At 44.2% G+C, this 11,378-nt stretch overlaps 1 protein-coding gene across 2 annotated transcripts; it reads right to left on the bottom strand.

Moving 5' to 3' along the window:
• Window positions 1-2,072: 2,072 nt before the first annotated feature.
• Window positions 2,073-8,222, bottom strand: Bcswe1. Of its 2 annotated transcripts, XM_024695160.1 has the most exons (3): window positions 4,867-8,222; window positions 3,938-4,608; window positions 2,073-3,887 (listed from the first exon to the last, which is right to left on the bottom strand). In XM_024695160.1, the coding sequence occupies exons 1-3, from the start codon at window positions 6,749-6,751 to the stop codon at window positions 3,135-3,137; spliced, it is 3,309 nt and encodes a 1,102-aa protein (XP_024550953.1). In that variant the 5' UTR covers window positions 6,752-8,222; the 3' UTR covers window positions 2,073-3,134. The 2 variants fall into 2 exon arrangements, with proteins under 2 accessions (XP_024550953.1, XP_024550952.1); XM_024695159.1 differs by having other exon boundaries at window positions 3,938-8,222.
• Window positions 8,223-11,378: the final 3,156 nt, after the last annotated feature.

The following is an 11,378-nucleotide window of genomic DNA, read 5'->3' as shown; positions in this document are numbered from 1 at the left end:
CAACATTTGCTAATAAATATCTAGTGCGATGAGAACAAACCCGTCTGTTCCAATTGTCGACGACGCTATATCAACATCTCGCAATGTGATTGGAGCACGAGCTCCGAAAAGTCCAGAAAATCAGCAGTACAGCATTTTCCCACGTCCATTATACCTGCACCTAATCCCAGTCATGAAATATTCCAGAACACCCCGTCAGACACCCCGAGCCAATGGCGATCTCTAGAGCTCCGCTTGATGTACCATTACAGTACAACAGTCAGTCACCTCATGCCCACTTGCCAAGGCGCCCCAGCGCTCGCATGGCAGCACACCATTCCCCAGCTCTCCTTTGATTCCGAAATCGTTCTCAATCCCATGCTCGCGCTCTCTGCACTTCATCTGCATACACACACCCCTAATGATCTCCTTCTAAGCATCGCGCTAAGACGTTATCTCGATCGCACGCTTGTGAATCATCGACAAGCTCTATCAAACGGCGAAGAACTTTCAGAACAGCTTTGGCTTTCGGCTGTGCTGCTGTGTCATGTGTATTGGCTGCTTTCGCGACAGAAAAGGAAAGATGAAGGGTATGAGGTGCCAGTTCACGCGATCAGAATGTTGGAGGGTGTGAATGTGGTGTTCAAGCAAAAGAAAAAATTGCTGGATCGATTAGGATATACTCCGTATACACTTGAAAGCTTACCTAGCGTGCTATCGCAGGATGAGCTATCTTTGCATGCAAAACTTCAATTGAAAAGTATAGAGAATGATCTCGCTTACTTATCAAATGTGCTTTCCATTTCCAAACTACCAGCAAGTGTTCAAAGCGTCTACCGAGAAGCGAAAGAATCAGTACTATTTCACTATCGAGCATTTTTCTCTGGTATAAGTGCGCAGATTCTTAGACGTATGATCACAGTTATGCCAGCGAGATGTCAGCCAAATCTTCGCGTATTGCTTGAACGTCATGATCCTTTGGCAATGGCATTGCTAGCGAGAGCACTGGTCCTATTGAAAGGATTGGATTATGCGTGGTGGGTTAATGGCGGAGGGGAATATGAAGTTTTGGAGAGGGATGTGAGGGGTATGAGTGGGCTGATGCCGGAGAAATTTCGTTGGACGATGGACTGGCCGATTAAAATTTTAGAAGGGGAGATTGTTTTGAAGAGGGGGGGTAGGGGGTCTGAAGTAGAAAGGTGTGAATGACACGGAAAACATTATTACATATTCACTCATATCGCAACATAAGTAACGCATTAATCTTGAAGCATCATCTAAATATAACAATAACAATAAAAATAAAAACCTTTACACATTGATAATAGAAATCTACTTACACTCACACTCACACTCAAACCGAGGGGCCATTAGTAAGGTAATGAATGAATGAATGAATGCCACACGAGCAAACCCCCCAATTTCAACAACATCTCCCCCGTTTAATACTATTCATCTCCGAACAATCAACAGTGCAACCCAATGATGACCCAAAAGACCTCCACCCAATAACTCTTCTCAATCTTTCCAACCGATCTCTAATCCATCTATCGCATAACCATCCGCTCCTCAACCCACAGAGTTTCTGATCCTCAGTACCAACCAACCAACCAACCACAATTTACAAAGCAATGCTAAATAATAAAGTAGCAAAGCCTCGCAAGCCTCCACCACCTCCACGAACATTAGTTTCGTAACATGTGAACACAGTTGAGAAGTACAGGATAAATCACTTATGTATCATAATTCCCATCAAGACACATAAGCATCATTTGTTCCTTTTCTCTTTCTCTTTCTCTTTCTCTTTCTCTTTTCTTTTCTCTTTCTCTTTCTCTTTCTCTTTCTCTTTTCTCTTTTCTTTCTCTTTCTCTTTCTCTTTTCTCTTTCTCTTTCTCTTTCTCTTTCTCTTTCTCTACACTCTACACTCTATCCCCTTACTCCTCCCTTCCCTTCACATTAATCCAATCCAACCCAGTCTAGTCCAGTTCTAATAAACTCACTACATAAAGATGAGCTAACTACAAGCAACAAGCAATCAATCATAATATATCTCCGAATCACTCTTGAAAAAAAAAAAAAAAAAAAGACTCATTTGAACTAGCAATTCATTCAGCAAATAAGTTGCTCATCCATCCATCCATCCATCCACACATTAAGTGTTTAGGAGGTTGGGGGTTAGGATTCTCTATATCTACAATTCTCCACTACCATACACCATGTATCCATCCATCCATCCACTCACTGGATACACCAAACCATCATCCCCCACTTCCATTTCCACTTCCACCCTCACCTCCACCACAATAAACAAAGGAAGAATCAACAAATGAAAAACTCCTCCCAATCCATCCATCCCATGCCATTCCAGATCCCATCTTTGAAGACTAGCACAAAAACACCACAGATATTCCCCATCCATCAATCCATCAAATCAATCAATCCATTCCATCCTCCCATATGATTAGGAATTCATGAAATGCCTCCAACTCCCCTATTAAAAGACAAAAAACATCTCTAACCTCATGTGCACCAACATTTGAGCACCTAGGCATGTAGAAAACAAAAGAAAATAAAAAACAAAGTAAAAGCCTTCGAAAAGGGATATAGTTAATACAAAGCAACCAAAATCTGGTTAAGCCTATAGCAAGCAAGAGTAGATACTATTTATCTTTGTAAACAAATCCATATGCTTGCTTATCAACTCGCAAAAAAAAAAAGACAAGTAAAAAGTAAATAAGAATCGCCTTCTTTTTCCTTTCATAATAATCTTGACATGATAATCGTTCAATAACTTAATCAGTGATCCCACCAAATATTATCTTTTTTCTTTTTTGATTTTGATGTTGTATGTTTTAGATGCTGTGGGTCTCGTGAATGTGTAAAATGAGCGGGAAACTCATGTGTCAAAGAATAATATATACAAGAATTGTAAAGGTCGTAAGGCTAGGAAGGCAAATCGTGAATCGTAGAGGTAGTAGGTCGTAAAGTAGAGGTAGATATCGCTTGGTACGCCGTTGGTATCCTGGGAACGCCGTAAACACATGATCAAATTTAAACTGATGTGAATCCAAATCCCGTCAAGTCCTATCCAGGATTGAGCGAGTACTTGGCGATAATGTAAGCAGCGAATGCTCGCAGCGAAATCTTGAAAGATTTTAAACATCCATCATCTCAGCATCATCTAAGACTTCATCTGCTGGTCCCCAGTTTCCTTCAAAAACCGTGGCACCAGCACGACGCCTATTGCTAACCCATTGAAGGCCTGGCGATTCAAGCACTTCATGAATCAAAGGTCGATCTTGAGGACGTGGTGAGATCATCCATCGAACAAGTTTATCAAGTGTACATTCATGATGGGGATCTCTCATGAATTCTGGGGCTTGTTCAAGTTCACCTCGTCTAGAAGAACCAAATAAGTTACTTGGGTCGTGAGCGAACGATCTGGATGATGAAGTGAATCGTTTCCGGCTCGCAGCAATTGGTGAACCAAAGTCGGCTTCAAGTTCGTCATCGCTGGTCATGGAATCATCGCTAGGTACAATGGGGATACCATTGGCATCACGGGGCATGCTACTAGCTTCACTCCAAGTAAGACTTGGAGCTTCACTCATGTCACCGGATCTTAGACGTTGCCAAGATATTCCGTTGTCGGGCAGGTATACGTTGGTAGCGATTTCGAAAATGACCATACCAAGAGCGAAAACATCTGCTGGTTTGTCGTATTGCCCAAGGAGGATCTCGGGTCCAATATATTCACGATCCCCTTCACCTTCAATCGCATCGGAAGCAGGCCATGAAGTTGCCATGCCAAAATCTCCAATCTTCAAGACACCCTCAAAGGTGATCATGATATTGGCGGGTTTAATGTCAAGATGAATGAAGCCAGAGTCATGAATATGTTTGAGGCCCTATGCAATGTTAGTTGAATGTGACAAACTTCGATAAGTATTTAACTTGCCTGTCCGATCTCAAGCAAAATCTTCCAGATTCTGAAATCATCTACTCTGCCCTTTCGACCATTTTGGGAAAGGAATATATCAAGACTACCTTCTTCACAATACTCTGTTTGAATGTACAAGTAATTCTTCTCTTCCCAGAAGTCGACATAATGAATGACATTATCAGCCTGACCAAGTGCCTTGATAACCTCAACTTCTTTGAGCTTCCTTGATCGATCCTTGAAACCTTGATATGGTTGTTTTGACTTCTTGACAGCAAAGACACGGTCTGGTGTAGGCGTTGGTGGTGTTCTGCCAGTCATTGGGGAATCGACCGAATCACCAAACATGAATGTTGAAGCCTTGTGCGCACTTTGGGTGACTTTGTATACTTGAGAAAATTCTCCTGTACCGATCATCTCGATTTTGTTGAATCGTGATACGAGGGACTCATCCACATCTCGGGGTGGGAAACTAGCAATTGGGGTGGTGCTAGTTTTACTGAAATAATCTCGGCCGGTGGTTGGTGTAGCTGGAGGTGGAGCAACGGGAGCGCTGTTGGCACCTAGATGCGCTTGACCATCTCTGTGGTTGGAGATGGAAAGGCTGCTGGGATCGGGGAACAACATATTGTCGTGAGGTGTACAAGGCGACAATCTCTCGATGAAATCTACACGCTCCAATGGACTGGCTGGAGCCACGTGACTAATTTTAGCAAAACCGGGCTTTCTTGAAGGACTCAAAAAGGAAGTAGTAAGAGATTTAGCCATCAACGGCGAAGGAGATTGTAGGCCCCGCAATGCTCGGGACCTGGAAAAGGATGGTACAGAAATGGAAGTACTGAAAGACAGTCCGGCAGTGACAGGTGTTGGAGAGTCGTTTATATCCATGGATGTATCACTGTCTCCCTCTTCCTGCTCGCCTGGACTGGTAGAGAGGTTCAACTTACTGCTTGATCTTGGTATTTTTCCTAAGCTAAAACCACCCACGGCAGATGTTGAGGCGGGAATCGAGCGATGACTTGTGGGACTACCGTTTTGAAAATGAGAGAAGCTTGAAGCTTGCTTCGTTGGAGTTGGTGGCAAGTCAAAGTCGCTGATTTGGCTGTCGGTCTTGAAGTCTGGGGATCCAGCGTCATCTCCGTCGATACTCAGAAAGCTACCTCGTCTAGTCAAACCTCGTGGCTGGCCGAAACCACTTCCGAAGACTCCGTTGCCCTTTCCAAAGGTACCGATAGTTGGCACTCCATGGGGATTGAAAGGAGTAGATGGGGTACCAAATGAATGGCGGATCTGTCTAGCCTTTGCGATGGCACTAGTTGGAACTGCGGCTGGGTAAGTGCCGAAAATGTTGTTCTGCTTTTTGCATGGGGTATCTGGAACGTTTGACTTGGTGTTTCCACGAAGCATCTGGACTTCTTCGGGTCTTCTGTTGACCTTTGAAATAAGACCTGTAGACATGAAAGCCGAAGGTAATGGTTTGACGGATTTGAAATTTTTGGGGGTCGAGAAGTCATCAGGCGCATCCAAGTTGAACGGTCTGAGAGCTCCAGCTGGTAAAGATTTCGAGAAATCAATCTTAGGTTTTTGGCTACCACCAAAGTTGACGGGAACATGCTGAACAGGTGAATCCTCGGCGATGCTCGAGTTAGAAGAGGAGGTCGTCATGGTTCGTGAGAGTGGGTGAGGTTGATGAGTATGGTGTTGGGTAGGTTGTTGTGATTGATTAATCATATGCATCGAAGCATTTGGAAGGTTACCTTGGTGGCTGAACGGACTATCGCGGCCCAGGGGTGCAACAAATTGATCCAATGACAATCTTGGACGATTCTTTTGCTTACTGGGGCTAACAATATCCTGATTCGCAATTGCAAAAGGCTGCTGTTGTGCAGATTGCTGCGCAGCCAGAAGCTGAGCAGCATGTCTTCGTCCCCAGGAAGTCTTCTCGCCATTCCTCTGAAGTAATGTCGATTTGCGTAAAGAGGAGGAACGTCGAGGGGTGGAGGTGAAGGGAGATGCGGTATTTTCCGAACCCACAACTGTGGCTGATAATTCATATTCGTGATTTAAATCGCTGTGAATATCAAATTTTGTTGGAGAAGGTGGTGTTGGTGGCTGTTCAAAGATATTTGAATCATGACCAAAGTTGGCAGAAGCGTGAACACTTCTGCGCTTTGCGACTGGACTTCCGAGGGTCGCTTGTTCCAGATTCATGACAGGGTCGCTGCGCTTCAGGGGACTTGAAGTGGATGCACTACAATCACTAGCTCCGTCACCGCCTAATCTCAATAATGCCTGGTTGGCCGGCGCATGGGCATCCAGGTTCAATTGCATTCTCGGGAGTTTCTCGAGGGCCTTTCTCTCCGCCGGACTGCTGCCTCCGAAATTTTCTTGTCCACCCATATAACCCAGCGGTGTTGGAGTCGCGTTACCCGTATCAATTGTTTGGCTCAGTGCCCGCTTCATCGGACTTCTGGGGGAGGTACGTAGGCGGGTACCCTGTCGAGGAGGGGCAGTCTTGGCTCGCGACGAGGATCGAAGTGCCAATCTTGCGCTTGGAGGAAATGGCACAGCGAGGGGCGATGGAGTATGTGGTGTATTTGTGCTTGCGAATAACGCAGGATATGAAGATGCGCGCTTGGATGGTGACACTGGAGATGGCGACAGTGGAGATTTGGGGGATGAACTTGGAGATTTGGTGACCAGTCGGAACTTGGATGGCGAGCGCGATAAAGAGCGTCTTAGCGATCTGACTGCTGAGGTAACATCGACATGGTGGGCATGTGTGGGTGATGGCAGAGTGAGAGTGCCTCCACCGCTATTGGAGTACGACATGATGTTTGTTGGAATGTCGCGGCTTAGCAATTTAAGATGAGTGATCTTCTTTTTTGGCGCTGGATTCGGAAATTATCTGTCTTGCGACATTCGTTACAGAAAATGAATCGGTCTTTTTCTTTCTGTTCTCAGATGAAATGGCTTCGCGTCGTCTTGTCGCAAAGTTGATTCTCGAGGGAAAAGGATTGGAATGAAATGAACCAGTCAATACCGAGATCGTTTATGTTGCCGGATGCCGTGAATGCTTGTGAATGCTTGTGAACGCTCCACAGAATAGAGTACAGGTTGAGAAAGAAATAATCAACAGGTATGGGCCAGAATGGGGAGTTTATTGGAAATCGATCGGAATGTAGACTGTACAGGTAGGTAATGGAAACAATTCGAGGAATGTTGTAGAAAGAGGATAGCGGTGGTGGCGTGGGAGAAGGGAGAAGAGAGTTCCTGTGAATTCGAAAAAGGATGGTTGTTCGGCGGGAGGGAGGGATCGAGAAGCAGGAGGATGTATATTATAGAAGGGAGTTGCGACGATGAATATATTCCGAATTCCGAATTTCGAATTTCGTTGCTGAAGTAAAAGAAAAGGAAGGAAGTCTTCACGTCATAATTTGAATGTCCTTCTTTCTTTCCCCCTTTCAAGAAGCAGCGGCGAGATGGAAGGTACAGTGGAAACGACTGTAGACTGTACGTAGACTGTGGACGGTAGACGGTAGACGGTAGACGGTAGAGCGTAAACCGTAAGCAAGTACTTGAGTTGACCTGAATCCGAGTTTTGATGTTTCTGTTGGTTTGTCGGGATTTGGGTGGTTGACTTTAAGATCAGTGGGCAGTGGGCAGTGGGCAGTGGGCAGTGGGCGAGTGGGCGGGTAATGACTTGTCGCAAAAGTACCTACCCTAATAGGTATTACTAGTACTAGTTCCTGGTGCTAGGGAATAGTGTCGAAATGTCGAAATGTCGAATGTGGTTCCGTCGTGCGCGTTCTGGCTGCTCGGTCTGTTTACAATCGAAAACCAGTTTCGTCTTGACGATGTTGTCAGTGGGAGGGAGAATGGAGAATGGAGAATGGCGATGGCGATGGCGATGGCGATGGCGATGGCGATGGCGATGGAGATGTTGACAAAGAGGAAGACGATGGTTGATATTACTCGAAATGGGAAGGATTGTTCCCCGTCGTTTAATATTGAATATTTAATTTCGAGATGTGATATGAAAGGAATTATGGTCTGTGAAGAGGAATTATGTGGAAAGAATTATTAAAAGGGTGTGTGTGTATGTGTGTGTATTATAATCATGGATTTATTAGTATTGTACCAAGTAGTCGGATTGTATGGTATGGTATGGTGTGGTATGGTATTGTATTGTATTGTATTGAATGGTCTGTATGATTTATTACTATCTGATGGATGGATGGTTGACATTGAACGATGGGGGAAACAAAATGGGGGCGGAGTTCTATTCTCTTTCCCCCGTGCCATGGAAAAAAAAAAAGATTGTTTACTCAAGAACGCGTCTTTTCTTCATTTTTCTTCTTTTACCCGTTTTTTCGCTTATCCTTGACGCGTTTAAGACAAAAGTTGATAGATGCGAGGTACTGTACCGTCCTGCTCCTCTCCTCTTGGTATTTGCCTACCTCGGACTAATCAGCAGCCAAGGTTGCTTGTGTTGAAGAAACATTTACATTGACATTTATTACATTGACATTGACATTCACATTGACATTGACATTCACATTCACATCCACATTGACCACTTCAACTCCACCAGCTCTTCCCATTTTCATCCCATCTCTCTCCTCTGTACACTGTCCCGTCCATGGTACCTCAATACGACTGTACATCTGCGGAGTGCAACATATCACCATATCGACCGTTACAAAATCCTATCAAAGAAGAAGCAAGGAGACACACCCATCGCCCCTCCTCTCCATTCTATTGGGTTTGACCTTCCAGCGTAACATTCTTCCTAGTCTTCCAACTTTTCATGTCGTTTCAAGTCGACTGTACGGCATACATAGGTACCCAGTTTCACGCTGAGGTTCATGTTCGTCCTCTCTGCAGTTGTTAGTACAGACAGTACATATATGCACAGGTGATAGCCATACCCACAGTCCATCCCCATCCATCCCCATCCATCCCCATCCACCCCCATCCCGATCTGCTGTGTTGTTTATTTGTTTTGCGTATCAACAAACTTTGGCCAATGAAACGCGTAAAGCACAGATCGCGTCCTGGGTATATCTTCACGTCTTCCAGTCCTCCCATTCCAGTCTGAGAAAGGATTAAAGCAGCAGCACATAAACATGGATTGCATCAACACCAATCAATCTCCATCGACTTCTTCTAGTCTTGACTAGAACCAAAACTTCCTTGTTCCATCCGCCGGGACACACACCTGGGCAGCCAGTGACTGTTCAACTTTGTTCCACTCTGCTCCGCTACTACCCAGTCGCTTGGACCAATCTTTTACTACTGCAGCCCAAAAACAGTCCTCTCGATCAAAATGCACACTTGACTGGACAGCTGGACAATACGATTACACTTTTTCACCAACCCCGACCTAGGTAGTGAGCCTTTCGAACTCTGTTCAGACATCCATCTCCCCCAAACATTCTAAGAATAAACCATCCACCAGCCATCATCCGATCCATCAAAACTCCCAAACTCTGAAAGATAGGTATGTCAGTCATGCAAGAGGCTGTCTGTCTGTCAATCATTAATCCCACTCCGATTCATCCCCCCTCCAAGCATCCACGCTGTAGAGAAAACCCTCCCAATATCTCTCAACCGCTTCTTCTCGTGCCACGTATATAATTTCTCCTCCAAACACGCATCACAAATAATATGGTACTTGGGAAACAGAGGGTCTATGACACTATGTTCATGCTATCCTCTCCTCGCCATACATAATCAGGATTAATAAATCCGCACGGAACGAAAGAAAATGGGTTGAAACCCCTTCGTATCATCTCTTCGTATAGTACCTACATGTTTGTTTACTTGACTTCCCAATCGAGCCGACGTGTTTTGTTATTTACAACAACATCAACATCAACATTCACCACATCTCCACATCAAAACAAACAAATCAATTCAATTCGCATTACATTGCACACTGTCTGCCGGTACACCGTTCATTCATTCACCTAGGCTAGGTACACTTCGCACAAACCATAAATAAAATAAATCACAAATCCCCAGGCAGAAACCCCCCATCCCAACCCTCGAATTCGAATTCGGATTCGAACTCGACGGAAAAGAACCACACTATCCTGGAAACTTACTAGTTCCCCCTAACAAATATCTCTAATCGTCCTCCACCCATAGGATACAATAAATACATTAAACACACCCTATTCCGCATGCGTCAATCTGCTCCGAACGCGAGAAAATAAGTTCGATGCATAGATGCATAGATAGTGAATCGTGATGCAGAAGAAAAAATCCCGAGGGAAGAAAGACCCGCCCGCTTGTTCAGGTCCAATGCGTGCGTGCTTGCTTGCTTGCTTGTCAGTCCGTCAGTCAGTGCCTTGTCTGCCCAGCGTGCCCGCGCCGTCAATCGCTGCGATGTCATTCCGGACTAGCAAGGGATGAGATTGGAATAGGGATAGGGATAAGGAGCATAGCGTCGGAGAGGCGATGGGAAAATCTCCTCTCCACAATACTTCGGGATGGGAATCTTTGGGTAGCGAATCATTGACTGATTGTTTGTTTGTTTGTTTCGAGAGAGATGGTGGATTGGATTAGGAGAGGTGCAGATGGATGTACAGGAGTGTAGAACAGAGGAAGGAGGAGAAAAATCGGAATGGGAATGGGAATGGAAATGGAAATGGAAATTGGAAATTGGAATAGGGGTTATGTTGCTTACACCTTACAACTGACAAATAGAGAAGAGAAGAGGAGAGGAGAGGAGAGGGGCTGGGAGGAAAGGAAATCTTCGTGTGTGATTCGATCATGTGAATATAATAAATGACTAACTACCTAACTATCTATAAATCGAAGCAAACTTCCTTTCGAATCCACATTCACTAGGTATATCACATAGTTAGTTAGTTACTTTTACTTGAGCAATGCCATTTTTTGTAAATGTTTCGTAGCGAATTACTCTCTCCTATTTATTATTAATCATATGGTTGTATAGTTATAACTTATATATTGTCGTCTATATAGGTTACAAGTTACTTACTTGTATGTAAGTAAGCAAGTAATAAGTAAGTAAGTACTTATTAACTTCATCCTTATTTATTTATTCATTTGTTTATTTACCTCTCGATGTGTACCTACATGAATAAATAAATAAATAAATAAATAAATAACAAATCAATGAAACCGCATAACATTCATCTCCGCCCATCACTTTCCACACACACACACACGAAGCCAATGATCCAATCATCCAATCATCAAAAAGCATGCAGAATACAATCCTCGAAGCTAATCCCTCTATACCATCTCATCCCATCCACCCAAACAAACTGTGATTTAAGCATTAACTTTTCCCAAGCCATCCGTCCGTCCTGGTGCTCCCTCCCTCCCTCTCTCCCTCCCGCATTTCATTTCTATCTATCTATTCTTATGTTTTAGTATTAGTATTAGTATTAGCATTAGCATTAGTGTTAGCGTGATGTGATGT

Source organism: Botrytis cinerea, chromosome 9 (genome assembly GCF_000143535.2).
Source record: "Botrytis cinerea B05.10 chromosome 9, complete sequence".
Taxonomy (NCBI): Eukaryota; Fungi; Ascomycota; class Leotiomycetes; order Helotiales; family Sclerotiniaceae; genus Botrytis; species Botrytis cinerea.
Note: the sequence above shows the minus strand (reverse complement) of the source record. Positions and strands in the feature narration are given on the sequence as shown.

What these genes read in the sequence shown, in the direction of transcription:
- Bcswe1 (XM_024695159.1), bottom strand. Translation starts at nt 6,751, where the DNA reads ATGTCGTACTCCAATAGCGGTGGAGGCACTCTCACTCTGCCATCACCC. An exon ending in TTTTGCTTGAGATCGGACAG is followed by an intron (nt 3,888 to 3,937) that starts GCAAGTTAAATA and finishes AACATTGCATAG; the next exon opens with GGCCTCAAACATATTCATGA.